At 43.4% G+C, this 17,211-nt stretch overlaps 1 protein-coding gene across 5 annotated transcripts in view; it reads left to right on the top strand.

The window, feature by feature from the left end:
- Positions 1-17,211, top strand: part of SMARCAL1 (SNF2 related chromatin remodeling annealing helicase 1) — a 61,554-nt gene that overhangs the window by 9,259 nt on the left and 35,084 nt on the right. For 3 of the 5 annotated variants that reach the window (XM_048868621.2, XM_048868623.2, XM_048868620.2), the window contains exons 6-9: positions 4,430-4,613; positions 6,958-7,108; positions 11,199-11,357; positions 13,351-13,416. In XM_048868621.2, coding sequence (XP_048724578.2) covers positions 4,430-4,613; positions 6,958-7,108; positions 11,199-11,357; positions 13,351-13,416 — 560 coding nt within the window. The remainder of the gene's footprint in view (positions 1-4,429; positions 4,614-6,957; positions 7,109-11,198; positions 11,358-13,350; positions 13,417-17,211) is intronic. The other 2 variants (XM_048868624.2, XM_048868625.2) reach the window with 2 other exon arrangements.

The raw sequence follows: 17,211 nt of genomic DNA, 5'->3' as shown, positions 1-17,211 counted from the left end.
GTGAAGAATATCATGCTGGTGACTTTCACCTTCTAAGTTTTTCAGATCAAGTTTGCTCAGTTTATAAGTGAACTGATGACTTTCCTAACTGCCAGCGTCAGAACCATAGTCTGTGTGCTGACTGTCAAGGTGGTTTTGTCCAGCTTAAGATGGTACGGCTAGAAATAAAGCCTCTGTAATTGGAACTCGGCCAACAGGTTTGTAGTTGATGTACAAGGCAGACTAGAGTCCAGGTTGCTCTCCTGTGGCTGTGTTGACTGCTGGGCAAATGAGTCCCGGCTTGTTTCAATAAAGTGATCAGACTGAGTCAGCAGGCTCCCACAGAGCTGTCACGTCCTGCATGTTTTCATATTCCTCTGAAAAGCCCAAATGCTAAGATGATGGGCACTTAAAATTTTTTGAGTAAAATATGTTGAGTGAGAGAGCATCATTCTTCTACTTATAAGTACACTCCAGGCGTAGTCTATAGCCATAACATTCACTTCTGGGCACAATCAGACATGCAGTCTCCTCTCCCTTTGTACCCATGTGTGGTGTTGACAAAATTCTGACCCACACAGCAGGGTGTAAAATTGTATTTCTTTTAAAAGATGGATACGCTTTGCAAAAAGCGCTCTCACAGCAGTGTGCTCCCAGCACGTCTGCTTCTTAGTTCTGTGTGTTTCGTTAATGTCTGGAAAGTACTTTGAAGATGAAAAGCAGTGCAGAAGCACTCAGTGTTATAATTATTACTTATCATTCCATTCTACTTGCTTTGGGCCCTCATACTTCCTGAAATATGAGTTAGAGCAGGATAAGCTTTAGAAGGAAATTGCAAGATGCCCTATAATGGTGCTATAACACTGTTGTGGAGGATTGTACAGTCATGGTCCAAAATCCTGCAGCTTAATGCTAGTTCAGTACTGTACACCATTACTATGGGTTAATGGAGCATTTTTAATAATTGAGTGCCTGTATACTCTAGTGATGAGTGCGTTAGGAATACTAATAGTAATCAAGGAGCTGGAAGCCAGGACGCCGGATGTAGCGTTAGAGGAGAGGCTGCTTTATGATGGTGAAGAGGCAAAAGATTTTTGGGTGAGCAAGCCTACATTCTGAAACAACAATATAAAGACCCTAACAGGACAGGAGAATGGAGTTACACAGTGGAGGCTAGTTGAGGATGCACAGCATCTTGCAGGATAGGGCCTGTGCAAAGGGCATGATCTTGTCGGGTGACGAGCAGTTCCTGCTCAATGCTGAGTTTGCTCAGTCTTTTCAGTTGGCTGGCTTTTCTGAGGGTTGAGGGCTTGCACTGCCTTGGAAGAAGCATTCCGTATCTTGCAGGGCCAGAACCAGGTCCAAGGAAAGGGATAAAGGGTCCTGTAGGTGGTGTCCTAGGAGGACACTTGTGAGGGGTTTGCAGCCCTCTCATATTGCACCTGTCGAGAAGCTCTGTCCCTCTTCACTTACCCCAGCAAAAAAAAAAAATATGGCTTGGTGCCTGTGCCTTATCTTCTGCAATGATTTCCTTTTGTCAGGAACTGTTCCGAGGGGTTAATATCTATTTGCCCAGTTACTCAGTCATCTTTAGGTAAAAGGTCACTTCAGTAAAAAATGACTCTTGGATGAATCATGCTGGCTGCAGACGCATCCTAATGATTTTTCTAGCTTTTCTGTAGAACAATAGCGTCAGAATGATCATGTAGGAAATTGTAGCAATTATAGTAACACAATAAGTAAGTCTGTGAGTTTAATAACAGGCTTTTGATATACTTAGGGGGGAGAGATTTCCCACTATTGAAAGAGTATAGAGTAAACTGGAGAGCTGAGGAAATTCAGACCATCACACAAGCACAAACTGAAATCCTTTCAAGTAAGGGTTTTTTTACTTGTGTAGCAGGAATCCAGTCTGCTCCTCTGCTCTAGAGAGAACTGAAACTAAGATAAAAATCCACAGTCTGGAGGCCTATTTGGTGCCCACACAGTTGTAATACATAAAATCAGTGAGCACAAATTTAAATTTGAGTAGCTCTGTATGTTTGTACAGCTGGAAGTGTTCTATATTCCCCCAATTTCCTATTTTAGTGGTTTAAAAATAGAGGTGCTTCCAGAAATAATGGGGGGCAGTGCGTGCATTGCATGCATGCTTGGTATAGCGCCATGTGAGTGTATGCGCGTGTGTGTTGGGTATAATGCAGAAATGCGTTTTGATTTCTCTACGTAGTCAAAAAAAAAACTGTGAAGAAAAATCAGTTTAAAATGTGTGCTAGCCAGATTAGAGCAGGAAATCGTGTTAATATTATTAATTCTTAATCATTTTCTCTTGGAGTAAAAAGTGTTTTTCAGTTTGCTTTTATGAGGGAGAGGGAATGGAGGGGTGTGAAATAAGGGTATCTGAAAATTGAATGTTATGAAATTTTGACCACCGACTTGTGACTTTAAAAGATTAAACCCCAGATTTTTTGCACCAGGGGTATGTGGGAACTTGTTACAGCATCGGATAAAGGCTTGTGCTGCATATCATTGCAAATTGATGTATGGATGAAGGATATAAATGTTCTGATGTTTAGTGATAGTTTCATAGCAGAGAGTAAAATCCGGTACAGCTTCCCTAAGGATATGGTATGTCCATGCATTAAAGGATGTTTTTAAAAGCCTTTGGATGTTGCTTGAACTAGGCTTCAAAGCACAGTCCTAGCCTAATGTAATTACCACGTCTTCCGTGAAGTAGTTACAAAACAAAGTCATGGGCAAGTTCAAAAAGTGTATAATTGGCAAATCTCTTTCCCCAATCCTGAAACCCGCCTAGAACCACCCATCCTTTGTTATATCAAGCCCTATCTTATTTGAAAACAGGATTACTATTTATTAATTATTATTTAATACATGCAGCGTGGTAGTACCCAGAGGCCCTAGTCAGATAGCCAATGTGCTCGGTGCTGTACAAACATATACAGTATGAAGACAGTTCCTGCCCCAGAAAAGATAAGATGAGTGACGCACGATGGAGGGCAGACACAATCCCATTATATGCAGCTGTTATGCAGGGATACATTGACAAGGAAAGATTTTAGGCTGGGAATGTGACTCTGTTCAGACAATAGCGATTCAAACCAGTTCTGCTCAGATAATCGAGGAGGAACTCTCTGCAGAGGGACACACCGGGGGTCTGCTACTTCAGAGTTCTGAAGCAGAACGAGATCAAAACCTCAGTTCTACGGTGCTTACGGGGACTCTGCTAGTCAGTGTCAAGGTTCCTTCCCCACTCTGAACGCTAGAGTACAGATGTGAGGACCTGCATGAAAACCTCCTAAGCTTACTTTTACCAGCTTAGGTTAAAACTTCCCCAAGGTACAAACTGTTTTACCCTTTGCCCTTGGACTTTCGCTGCCACCACCAAACGTCTAACACCGGTATTATTATTATTAGGAAAGAGTTTGTTTGGAAATGTCTTTCAACCCAAAATCCTCCCAAATCTTACCCCCTTTTTTCTGGGGAAGGTTTGATAAAAATCCCCACCAATTTGCATAGGTGACCACAGACCCAAACCCTTGGATCTTAAGAACAACGAAAAAAGCATTCAGTTTCTTAAAAGAAGAATTTTAATAGAAGAAAAAGTAAAAAAGAATCACCTCTGTAAAATCAGGATGGTAAATACCTTACAGGGTAATTAGATTCAAAACATAGAGAATCCCTCTAGGCAAAACCTTAAGTTACAAAAAGACACAAAGACAGGAATATCCATTCCATTCAGCACAGCTTATTTTCTCAGCCATTTAAACAAACAGAATCTAACGCATACCTAGCTAGATTACTTACTAAGTTCTAAGACTCCATTCCTGTTCTGTCTCCAGCAGAAGCATCACACAGACAGACCCAGACCCTTTGTTTCTCCCCCCTCCAGCTTTGAAAGTATCTTGTCTCCTCATTGCTCATTGTGGTCAGGTGCCAGTGAGGTTATCCTAGCTTCTTAACCCTTTACAGATGAAAGGGTTTTTCCTCTGGCCAGGAGAGATTTTAAAGGTGTTTACCCTTCCCTTTATATTTATGACAGTCAGTAATAAAAATAAGGATTTGAACAAGGTGCTGTACGTTGCCTGTGGGGTAATCTGTGCCCTGGCTGATCAAATACATTATTAAAAACTTCCTGTTCACACGGGACCGGGGACCTGTGCTAGCAGCGGTTGTCATGGGAAAACAGGGTCAAGCAGCACTGTGCTTGGCAGCTATGTCTGCATGTGTGGGTAGCTAACAGCCCCGGGTTTGAAAACAGATTTTCAGTAACATAGTTGGGCCATCCCTATTGGACCAGGCAAGACTTTCTTGAGCTGTTTCAGGACAAGCATAGTATCCTAATGCTGGTGGGACCAAAATGTCCCCCTGCTGCTAGTGTATATTCCACATGTGAACCCCATTCAGCTAACAGGTTGCTGTTTATTCTTTTCAGTGGAAGCTGTACAGCGCCTTTCGACGGTAGAGGTGGAACCGCTGCCCAAGCCAGTAATACAAGCCTTTGGTCCTCAGTTTGACGAGCCCGCCTTTCATGTCTCAGACATTCCCGAAGCTGACCTTTCAGCAGTGGATTCCAAAATTGTGATGAGCCTCATGCCCTTTCAGAGAGAAGGCGTGAAGTAGGTCCCATTCATATACCATGAAGAGCTTGGTCTGTGTCTATGGTTTGGCATTTCCCATCAGTGTGGTGTTTGCATTTTTTAATAAGACCCCTCAGAGATGGGTTTGTATCCAAATTTCACCAAAGGGGTGCTGGGCTCTGGTACAGACTCAATTTGTCTTTGAATAGAAGGGTAATGAATCCCATTACACAGGTCTACCCAGTATGTATCCAGAATTTCTCAGGATGACTTGGGAAGGAAATCGCCTTTACCAGGGCACGTGATAGTGTGAAATATTTCCAAGTCATGTAAATCTGTCCCTTCGGTACATCTTTGGTTTTGTGTCTCCCCGAGTATGTGCACATGCATCATTTGCTTTTCTCATAAATTCAGCTTGTGTGCCCAAGTGCATTAGCTGACGTTTCTTTCTTTTTTTTTTTTTTTTTTTTTTTACAAGCTGCACACATGTGCAGGGCAGCAAAACTGAATCCAAGGAAGATTTAAAACAACTGATTATTTGTGGAGGGAGCAACTATAAAAAATTTTTTTTTTCTCATTTGTGGTCACTATTTATTAGCAATCTCAAGCAGCAAAATGTCACAGCTAAATCCCCAGCCCCTGATATTAGCATAGGGCTATTAGTAATGGTTTTCTAGTCTGATCAGGGTAAACTCTGAAAGAACAGGTGAGTGTTTAGTAGTATCATGGAAAGAGCAGATTCAAACATCTCTAATGGTCTGATTCAACCCCAGCAAAATCAAAGTAATTCAGAAGCAGGGCTGAAATGGTTTCTTTAACCAGTCTGTTTTGTCACAGTACTGCAGTACCCTGGCATCTGTACATCCTAAGACTGCATATTTGTTGCTCAGTCTCATTAATGCCAATGGAAGTGACCCATACACACTGAATGGAGAATTTTCAGGTCAGCACCTTCTGTAATACCTAGTACAATCAAATGGCCCAAGACCAAGGCTTCATTTTAATTTTTGGTTCGAGGTGTGGTGCAGTGATGGAATAAAATGAACATCTTAATCATTGCAAAAAGAAAAGGAGTACTTGTGGCACCTTAGAGACTAACCAATTTATTGGGGGCCAATAATTAGGCAGGCAAAAAAAGATTTTGAAGAACTACTAGCAAAAGACACACAAACTAACAGCAAAAAAAGTTTCAGTGTATCAGCAGCAGGAAGCCTGCCGAACAATCGGTGGGGCCAGTGGATGAGCGAAGTGCTAAAGGAGCACTCAAAGAAGACAAAGCCATTGCAGAGAAGCCAAATGAATTCTTTGGCTGTTATCCAAGATGGTCAGGGATGCAACCCCGTGCTCTGGGTGTTCCTAAGCCTCTGAGGGCCAGAAGCTGGGACTGGATTACAAGGGATGGATCGCTTGCTAAATTGCCCAGTTCTGTTTATTCCCTCTGAAGCATCTGGCACTGACCATTGTCGGATGGCAGGATAGTGGGCTAGATGGAGTGTTGGTCTGACCCTCTATGGCCATTCTTACGTTCAACATGATCTCAGTGTTTCCATAAAAGTGCAATTCTGAAGTGAAAAGCATTGATGTAAAAAACCTGTCTGTGTGTATTCAGAGCCCTGTCTACTGATTTTAGTGACAAAAATAAGTTTCTTACACCTGCAGACCCAGCACAGCTAGACTGTGTGAGTGGGATTTCATTCCGCCTTCTGCACCCTCAGTTACATTGCTTACTAAGTTCCAGTCAGTTAAACCTGTGGAAATTCATTGGAGACAATGGAACTGCCCGGCTGTCATTGGAAGTAGAATTAGAAGGCAGTGTGGCTGCACAGATGTTGCTGGAGGTCTCATTTGGACTGCAGAGCCTTTACTGCTGGTGGTGATGCTGGAGAAGGAGAAACCTCAGCTTGACTCAGACTGAGTTTTCAGGAGCTGGGTGGAATGAATTGGTTGGTCAGTCCAGTTCCCACTGCACAAATGTTGGGCTCACAAAAGTCACCATGACAGTTAGTCTCAACTGCCCCCCTTTGTTGTCTCAGCAGAGAGAGACAAAGGGTTGCACAGACTGGACTGGACTATCTGCTTGTCCTGGAGATGGTCCTTGCCAGTCAGGTAGAGGCATCTTGGCAGGACTGCACAGGGAAGCTTGTGCTGCATTGTCTGCACTGTGCCAGTTGAGGGGCTAAACAGAGGGCTTCTGTCTGCCGGATTGTCAGGTCGCCACTATAACGTACTTTAAAAATAAAACCAAAGGGGCTGCAAAGGAAGCCTTCTGCTGTTTCCCTTCCCTCTTCTTTGGAAATGAGCTTCTCAGACTGGGGAGGGATTGTGCTAACCTTGGCTGGGAAGATGGGGAAAGGAGTAACCCTTCTGCTTTGTGTCCTTTCAGTTTTGCCATCTCCAGAGAAGGCCGTTTGCTTCTTGCAGATGACATGGGCTTGGGGAAGACTATCCAGGCTATCTGTATTGCTGCATATTACCGAAAGGAGTGGCCGTTGCTGGTGGTAACACCTTCCTCAGTGAGATTTACCTGGGCAGAGGTATTGTATGTTTAAATAGAACTTTTAGGGGCTCACCTGTGAGGTTTTTTTGTATGGATTCTATGAGGGATAGCAAAACTGCCATCCAGTTAGAAAAATAAGGGGAAAAATAGGAAGAGATGAGGTTCTCTTATCCCCTGTAATTGCAAAGAAGCTGATCATATGACACATGATTGCCTGAGTCTAATGGATGATCCTCATTCCATGTTCCAGAGAAAGATTAGGAAAAAAGATCTTTGACAAAATGGCCTTAAGGAAAAATTCCTCTCCGACCCCGTATATGGTAGTTGGTTTAACCTTGTGCATGTGAACCAGAATCACTGTAGTTAAGCATCTTAATTTCATTAATGCCCAAAACACCATTGGTATCCATGCAATTGTCTGCTTCTTCTGAAACCTACCAAGATGAGTTCTGTCAGTGTCTCTGCTGCTACAGAATTCCAGATACGGAAATTCTGCTCTGTATGTCTGCAGTTCCCACTGACCTCAGCAAGCATGGCCAGTGCCTTTTTCAGGGCAAAATTTGACCCATCAGCTTTAATCTACAAAACCCTCAAAATTCTTTATCATCATTTCCCTGCGCTGTTGTGTGGACACCCAGGAGTGATTCAAGGGCCGTGCGCTTGATTAGCAGAGCTGCACACATCTGGCAGCATGTGTTCAGGTGTTCTTCCCCCCCGCCGCTTTGCAGCCACGTTGCTTCTGTAGCTGCTCCCGGGACCCTCCTGCTGGCTGTGCAGAGTTGGGGGAGCGGGGTGCTGATGTCAGGGTGTCCCCCCACCCACCCCACTGCCCCTGTACCTCATCTCCACAGAGCAGGGAAGAGGGGACAAGGCTCAGGACTCGGAGCAGGAGAGAACTGCTGTGGTCTGAGGTCTGAACGAGCCGTCCGGGTGGTGAGTGAGTGCCTTAAAGAGACTTTCCCAGCAGCCAGCTCACACAATCTCGCATTCGCACTCTGTCTCTCCGCCTTCCTCTTGCCCGTGTACCCCATCTCTGCAGAGTGGGGGAGGGGAGACAGGGCTCAGGGGCAGGAGAGCATTCAGTGAGCGCCTTAAAGAGACAGTGCACGGCGTCTCTCAGAAACTTCCCCAGCAGCGCCCCCCCCCCTCCCCACCCACACACGTATTGTTGTTGTTACTTCTTGGTACTTCCTGCAATGCACATATATTCTTTGTAATTTTATTATTTCAAAGTGTGCTGTTTTAGTTTTTTGATTAGTCTATGCATTTCATAATTATTATTTCTCTCTTACACTTAAATTTAATTCTTGGAGTAGTGAGTTCGAAAACACCTAACCTGTCCTGGCTGGAGTAATTATCCCGATGATAACTTATAAAAAATTTATATTTAGGTTTTTTGTTTCTACTGGCGGCACACGTCCGCACATTACCTCGGTGCACATAATGAAATTTATTGAGCACATGGATGGAAAAAATTAGAGGGAACATTGGTCAGGACCTGGAGATGGGTGCTCTCAGGGATTGGAAATACACATAATTGAAAGAAAACAGGGCTGCAGGGCCTGTCCTCAGAGAGCAATTACTGTGCAATTAAACAGCCTGTGCTAGCAAGATGATTTTGTGGCATACTTTTCTTAACTGTGAAATGTTCATTAATGCTGGGAGAAAGTGAGGAGTAGAAGCGCTCATGCCTTTAGGCTAATAAGTTTCATGCCTGACTTGGTGGGGTTCTTTTTTCAGCAGTTCACTATGCTGACGGCTGTAGAGTAAATTGGTTGGATTTTGTTGTATGGTGGGACCTTCGTACCACAACAATTTGTTCTCTTTTTCCCCTGCCATTGGTATAACAAAGCACCGGGCACTCAGCCAAGCTACAGAAGACACATCTAGATTTTCACCTGGGTTGTGAATGAGGGAGTAAAATTACTTATATTTGGGATACGGAGGAGGAGGCAGCAGTGGCATCCTTCAGAGGCTGGTGAAGATCTGGGCCAACATTTTAAAAAGTAGCTATTGATTTATCTCAAATTTTGGGTGCCCAGCTTGGAATGTTTTTGGTCCTGATTTTCAGTTGCACTTGCAACTCTAATCCTGTTCTGGATAGGCTCTTATGCTGCACGTGTCACCGGGGTATCTAAGCACCTTCTGGTCGTGTATTGACGTGTCACATGTTTTTTGCTCTCTCATCTATTCCTCAAAGGGAGAAGTGTGTGCCGTGGAACATTTTATTATTGTAGATTTAAAAAAAAACAAAAATCCAGGTAGCTGTGTGTATATGTTAGAGACGGCAAGGTCAAAGAAATTCACCTTGCACTTTGAGTGGAAGGTGTTGAGTTTTGCGGTGGCCCTTAGTTCCTGTGGAAGTTTATTTCATAGTCTCAGACCAGCCCCCTAGCGAGCTCTGTCTGTGGCAAAGATCGCTTTACCCTTTATTATAGAGAGTTTCACTGTGCCAGAGAAGTGCAGTGGTTGACCATGGTCTTTGTCCCAGAGCTTTAGGCTCTTTTAGGTGGCACTCGATGGGCTGAATCCTTTGGAGTAAGGACTGAGACCTTGAACTTGAGTTGAAATTCTGTGGGGAAACCAGTGTAAGAACAGGTTTGATATGCTTGCAGAAGCCGGTGTTGCTGTGGAGACTGCTGCAGTGGTCTGTAATAGTTGCAACTTCCAGAGCGCCAAAAGCTTCATGCCCTAATCTGTCACATCACTGTAGTCCAGCTGAGAGGTGACGAAGGCGTAAATAATTGAGGCCAGGTTGGGACAGAGTTTCGTAGCCAACTAGAAATGATAAAAAGGGTTACTCATGGATGCTGCTATGAGAGTGCTCATTGTCTACAAGGAATCTAGGAGCCATCTAAACCACAGATTGAATTAACCAATTGCGTGTTTGTGAACCTTCAACCAAAGGAAACTGCCCTGTGCCTACCATGCTTTCCCCTGCCCATCAGCATTACCCCTGTCTTGCTCAAGTTCAGCTTCAGGCAGCTGCTCTTCATCCGTGGGCTGATCTCATCCAAGCACTAGGCTCTCTTGGTGGTAGTGGTGTGGTTATATGTGGTAAAGATAGGTAGAATTGTGTGTCATTCTCTTACCGTTGACACTAGAATCCGTCATCTGCCCAGTTCACACAATGGTTTTATGTAGCTGTGTAGTAGGACCCATGAGAGAATTGATCCTTGTGGGACTGCACAAGTGAGGGGTCTAGTGGCAGAAACATGATTTTCCCATTGTTACTCTTTGGCTGCATCCCTGCAGGAAGGACTCAAACCATGTTAGCGCATCGCCCAGACCTCCGCCACTTCTTTCAGGAGAGGCAGCAGTATCTCGTGGTCAACAGTACTGAATGCTGCAGGGAGACTAAAGTAATTGAAATAAATGGGAACCTTCATTGCTCGGCACCCGAAAAAAAATCTGTCTCAAATTGGCCACCCAGAATCAGTGGCCCCTTTTTGAATATTTATCTGCTGGTTTTCATGACAAAATGTGAGCACACGTATTTCAGTTGCCACCATAGAGCAGCAGTCAGTAGCTCCGTTAGGCTGGTTCTTAGAAGGGAAAACAGACCTTTAAAAGACCTGGAGAAATTGTGCTTCGTCTGTATCATGGTGCAAAGTTTTATAAACCTTCCTGCGGTGTAAAATATTTTCTGCTTGTAAGTCCCTGGCTTTCACAGCTTCATGTTTACTGTTGGTGTGGGCGGAATAACAGTGAATCTCTCTACTAAGAGTGGCCATGCTACTCTGTTGCTGCTCTGGCTTTTGGGCACAACTAGGAACCTTGGTAGACAATCACGTTCATTTCTGATTGCAGCCAGAGTTCTTGCTGAGTAAGAAGCAAAGAGAAAGTAGGCTTAGATCTTTCTGGTGGAGGGAGTGTGGTGTAGTTCCCAGAGCATGGGACTCCACTTCTGATGCCTGCTCTTCCAGTTACTTGGTGCGTGGTCCTGGGCCAGTCACTTAAACATTATTAGGCCCATTCTCAAGTTGGTAAAACTGAAGCACAAACTGGTTATTTCCAAAGATGTGGTTATGAGGTTCCATTATAGCTTGAGAAGGTCTTTGGGATCCTCAGAGGAAAGAAACTAGAGATGTTCAGCATCCTATTAATCACTTCTTCTCCTTTCTCAGGCATTTCATAGGTGGCTTCCCTCCCTGAGCCCAGAGGGCACCAATGTCATACTGACAGGCAAAGACAACCTGTCAGCAAAACTGATAAACATAATCAGTTTCGACCTCCTCAGCAAGATGGATAAGCAGCTCAAAGACACTTTCCAAGTTGTCATTATTGTAAGTAGCACCCCTAGTTATTTAAATGGGATTAGGAGGCACATACATGCTGGATTCTCCTGGGTTGTTAACAGGCATTTCTTGTAGTGACTGGATGCTCTACACAGCAAGTTGTATATCCTTCTATATTCAACCATGTGTTGGCTCCAGGGCAATCTCCAACTGTCACTAGTACATGTAGATATATATGGGGAGGGTTCCTGAAACCTTTTCAGATAAGGTTTGCTGCTCCCCTGCTCTGTACTACTTATCCTCCTCTCCAGCTCCTGAGACCCTGATTCTTCCCTGCTGGATGTGAGCAGCTCTCATTGACTGTAAGGGGAAGATAGATGTTTCCTGTGGCTGGAGAATAGAGTTCCAGAAATGCTCTGTTGGCAGATCAATGGGATTGTGTTTTGCCCAAAGACTGCCATAGTGAAAGTGTTTTGAGGAAGGGCCATGCCTTTGACTGGTTTTCATAGAATTTTACCATTGGTGACATTGTCTGCGTATCCAGTAAACCAAAAAAACCCTCTTGAAATAATGTTCAGAGTCTGGTCTAAAGCATCAAAATGCAGCATAATCAAAATCAAGGTTGACACTACATGCTTCAGTTGGACTGTTTCATTGCAAGTGTGTGTTTTGCTTTTTGTGTGTGTGCAATTTCTATGATCTCTTTACTTTCATTGATGGCTCTATAATCTGTAATTTTCAGATACCATAAGGATAACCATTATAGAAAACCCTTAGGTAGACTTCAGCTCTATTCCAGTTAATTAAAATAAATAAGTGTGTCTGTGTGTATATATGTATATATATATGTATGTTTAATGGGACCCTTTTAGAACTCATTGCTTCAAATCCAGCTTAGATCAATAGTAACCAAAAAGTCATTACACTTTGATGTCTGTTATCTTATGTGAAATTAAGTGTTCTCAGCCTGGTTTCCAGTGAACAAATGTTTCTGTCACAAACAGCATCATGACTGCTGTTGTTGGCAGTGTCAGCAGAGAGGATGAGAACAGACTGGATGCTGGAGACTGAACTTTTCTCTCACCTCTGTTGATTTCGTAAGGGTCCAGGCTGAGACATAGTGTCAGGATGGAGGAAACTCACATTGTCACTTCTTGTCTGGGGATAGAGGATCTCTGACTCTAGAGCAATCAGTCCGGTACCTTTCATCTGCACTAAATTGGCAGATATTTTATTCATGCATGTGTGTGTGCAGATTCAAATCCTGGCTATGTCCTGTGGATCAAAATGGCCCCACTGAGTGTTTAGCCTCCCTGCTTTTTTATTTCTAGTCCTCCTCTGCTGTCATAATAACATTACCTTATTGCTAACCAGGACTGTGAAGGCTGTGCCTTGCAAGCTAAGTGGTGTATCGTCCTCTCTACGCGTGGCTGCTCGCTCATCCACACACGTCAAGATGAGAATGTACCCTTTGAGGGTGCCAATTTCCTCAGCGTCTTTAAGTTCAGCCTAACTACAACAAAGGAAAGGTAGCCTATTCTGCGAGTGATGTGTCTCAGTCGGAAGGTGGTTATCCACCTGGAGAGCCCTAACAGCAAAACAGTTGGTTCCTAATTAGATTTCCGTACTTCTGGATGCTTTTCATTAACCCCTTCATTTTAGGGAGGAGGCACTGCATGGGGCTCCCCATGAGTTTTGCATTTAAAGAAAGGACACACAGTAGCAAATGAAGATCAGTGGTGGAAATTCTTTGCCTCTTTTCATTTCTTCTCTCCACTTGCTTGCTTGACTATGATCATTCATGATTCATGTCTTAATGTTTTTCCCCCCATTCCTGTTAATTTGCAGGCAGTCCTACCCGCTTTATGATTGTTTCACATTCAGAATATGATGTTGGCCAGCCCAGAGACTGAAATCTGCCTGGGGATGATAGGCTTGAAGTATTATGCAGCATGGGATGCTGGGAATTTGTTCTTTATCCCAGAGTTGAGCTATGACTTAGGGCTTAGCTCTATTCATTTTCTTGCCTGTTTTGTTTCAGGATGAATCTCATTTCCTAAAAAACACAAAAACTGCACGATGCCGAGCTGCAATGCCTCTTCTTAAGGTGTGTATTCTGTATGCCAAGCTTTCATCAACTTCCTCCTAGAGACTCCTAGCGGTATTGCTTTTGTATACCTGACGTAGGAACCAACAGCCAAGTTCTGTTACAGGGGCAGGATAAATCCAAGTAACTTCTTTGATCCCAAGGTAGTTACTTTGGGCTTATACCAGTGTAACTAAGAGCAGAATTTGTCCCCAGATCTCAACTGCATGTGTGCATGCACATGACTGGCAGCAGGGTCTAATGGAAAAAGCTCAGGAGCTCCCAATTTCTAATCCCAGTATTACTACTGACTTGCTTTGTGGCCTTGTCTCAGTTTCCCCGTCTGGAAAATGGGGATAACAATATTTCATCCCCAGGGTGTAGTAAGAATGTATTAACATCTGTACTGTGTATTTAATGAGGCAAGCACCATGTAAGCACTTAACATTTATTACATGCAATCACTTGGGGCTCTTAAGTACTGCTATACTCCAATATTGTTTATTCTAGGCTCCTTCTTCCCTGGCTTTGTGCTAGGACCCTATGTCCCAACACTGCTTACTTCCCATATGTTTGTGCAACTGGTGTTTGGAGCAGCCAAAGCTCCATTGCTGGTAGAATTTATATAATTGAATGGAGAAGTGGTGGGAACTGACTGGTACAGCCCAAGTTTTTGCTAAACAGGTACATTTGTTCAGAAAAGTTGAGAACTACTACAGTATAGAATACCAATAGATACATGCACACACCAGATTTTTTTTAAAAAAGCCTTTTAACTATTTCAGGTTTTCCTAACGTACCACGTATGTAGAACCAAACCTACACTCAGCATTGCATTCCTGGCGCCTGCTGTCTCATCAATGACAGACCACCGTGCCTGTGGAACAAAGGCACTTCGTAGTCTGCAGTAGAGAAGGGGCTCAGTATCTTTCCTATGCACAGTGGTTGGCAGTAGTTGAATTCATCTGTGGGTTTAGGAGACCTATGCTGCTTTTTTGCTGATCGTAGTGTTGACTAACCTTGTATTCTGGAGATTCGTAATGACATGTTCGCATGCTGAAGGTTTTTTCTTGTTGTTCTAATTATGTTATTCTCCATGAATATGTAGATGGAAAAAAGGTCAAAATCCTGTTTTCCTTTGGTTTTGAGACTTCAATTGGAAGTTGAGCACATGGTGCAACTTTCTGTGCAAACTACAATAAGTAAACCAGGGCACTTTTCCCGTTGTAGCACTTCTATGTAAAGGACAACACCAACTCCTGTGTGCACACCCCTCCCCTGTGCTGGTTGGAGCATCAGACTTGCTCAACTGAGTGTGTGTGTGAGAGAGCACGCTTGATTCTCTTACAACTAAAGGAGATTCTCCTGTAGCTCAAGTGACAGGGCCCTGTGCTGTTGGATGGATTCGAGTTCTGTCACGGCTTACAGTTATGTAGTCCTGGGTGGACTACAGATGTGTTGTGATTTCATCAGATGGTTCAGTTCCCAGTAAAGTGTCTTCTTTCCTATTTTGAACTGTGTGAGGATCAGCTTTCAAAACTTGTATCATGCATCCTGCAAATAAGGTAAAGAACCAAAGATTGGTCTCCTTTTAGAGTGCCCCATGTCCTTTATTAACCTATTTAGAGTTTACAATTTTACACTGATCATGCATATTGGAGAGCTGGTATTTCCAAACTTGTAAATTTCAGTCCTTTGAAGGTACATTGATTTTTGTAGTGTTCAACTTTCAACTGAAAATGGTATTAAGCAGGGAAATGGAGGCCAAAATATGGGAAAAAAAACTTTATATCCGATGTCCAGGTGAATGCCATTTTGAGGCTTTGGTCTTTTGATTTATGGTGCAAATATTAAATATTTTCTCACTTAAAGGAACAAAAAAGTGAGGTTGTCTTTAGTTAAATGTTAATCTTTTTGCAGCTGTAATCCTAATATGCATCAAATAAGCACCAAAATTGCTAAATATAACAAAACCTCAGGATTCTAAATATTTAAAGTGCTTTGTGATTGTTGGATAAAAGGGTTAGATAAATACACATTTATTATTAAATGTTTTGGGACCTGGGGTGAAGGTCTCACTTCTGTTCCTGCCTGTTTAGGCCATGTGAAAGGATCAGAGCAGTGTGAAGTAGTCTGGTGCAGGAACTGCAGAAGAGGGGTCCTGACACCATCTCTCAAGCCCTGGTGTAGGATCTGAATATGGGAATGCTGTGTATTGCAGCCCTGCTGCTGACACTGTACTGTGGAGGCAATGGGAAGCCCTGGGATGCTGCTATAATTTAGAGAGGCCCCTAGAGCTGTCTGAAGCCTTTGTCTGCTCATAAGTTTTTTGCTGCTTTAACTATGCTGGCATGGTTTAAATCAGCAACCCCCGCAAACCTCAGATTATGGCTACGTTTCGAGCTGCAGGGGTGAAAACCAGCTTGAGGAGACATACCTGTACACTAGCTCTGATTGAGTTGTTGCTAAAAATAGAGTTAGTGGCCAGCGGTAGGAGGGGCTAGTTGCCCCGAGCACCTTTCTGTAATCTGGGATGAGCATGTGCTCAGGAGAGCTAGCCCATCCCTCCACTCTGTTTTTAGCCCACTAGTTCAGAGCTAGCACAGGTATGTCTCAAGCTGGGAATCACCCTCACTCCCAGCTCAAAGTGTAGATGATCCCTTACTTATTCTGTGGGCCTCTTTAGCCCCCTCAGGATCAGGAGTGCCTAATCTGCCTTTGCTCCCTTGGCTGTGAGTTCCGCACTGTGACTCTTGGAGAGGCAGCACAGAATCTCATTCTGGGCGTTTAAGCCACTTTCTCGAATAACAAGTAGATGGACGTCTTCCAAAGCATGAATGCTTAGATTTCAGCTGATTTATGGGAGAGGGAAAAAAACATCTAAGAAATGTGATCTCTGCTTCTTATTTGCTATAAATATTTATACGCCTTTAACCGCTACGGCCAGATTTAAATTGAAATGTTTCTGAGGCTGATAGCGTCCCTTCCATGGGTATTTAATAAGTCCTTTTTAGCGTACTAGAATCTGGTGCTGTAGCTTCCATATTACAGTGGCAAGTAAAATTTAGAAATTTGTTACGGTGGTTTAGACAAAACTGCACAATAATCAGATTAAATAAATAAAGATTTAAGTTTAGCATGAATTTGAAAATTACCTTGCTAGCAACAGGGCTGAATATCTGCTTCTGAAATGCTTCGCTGTGGATTTGTTTTAATCTTTAATATCTTGAGGTCATTGATCATTTTTCAGCATAAAGTGGTATTTTTTTCCATATCACTCATCTTTTTCTGCTCTGGTGTAAACGTTGCCATGGAGCTGGCACAGGACAGCGATGTATGGAGTTTTCCACTCTACCCACATATAAAACATGTGACTGAAGTCTCACTGTTGTGGATTGGGAGAAATAATCATTCATATAAATGACTATGTGTCTTGGTCTTCTGTATTGTACACCAGAGTCATGTAAGACAGATTTTGCTGCTTCTCTATCAAGTGCCGGGTAGGGAAGGGTTTTGTTCCCCACAGTTTGGCTGAAGAAAGGGGGCCTCCAGAGGCCCTTGAGGGTAGACTGCGTTTTAATATCGTACTTTAAGCAAACGGGATACACAGAATCGTAGGACTGGAAGGGACCTGCACTCATGGCAGGACTAAGTATTATCTAGTCCATCCCTGACAGGTGTTTGTCTAACCTGCTCTTAAAAATCTCCAGCGATGGAGATTCCACAACCTCCGCAGGCAGTTTATTCCAGTGCTTAACCACCCTGACAGTTATGAAGTTTTTCCTAATGTCCAATCTAAACCTCCCTTGCTGCAAT

This window comes from Caretta caretta, chromosome 11, assembly GCF_965140235.1.
Source record: "Caretta caretta isolate rCarCar2 chromosome 11, rCarCar1.hap1, whole genome shotgun sequence".
Classification (NCBI taxonomy): domain Eukaryota; kingdom Metazoa; phylum Chordata; order Testudines; family Cheloniidae; genus Caretta; species Caretta caretta.
The sequence above is the reverse complement of the archived record's forward strand: the minus strand, read 5'-3'. Positions and strand labels throughout refer to the sequence as shown.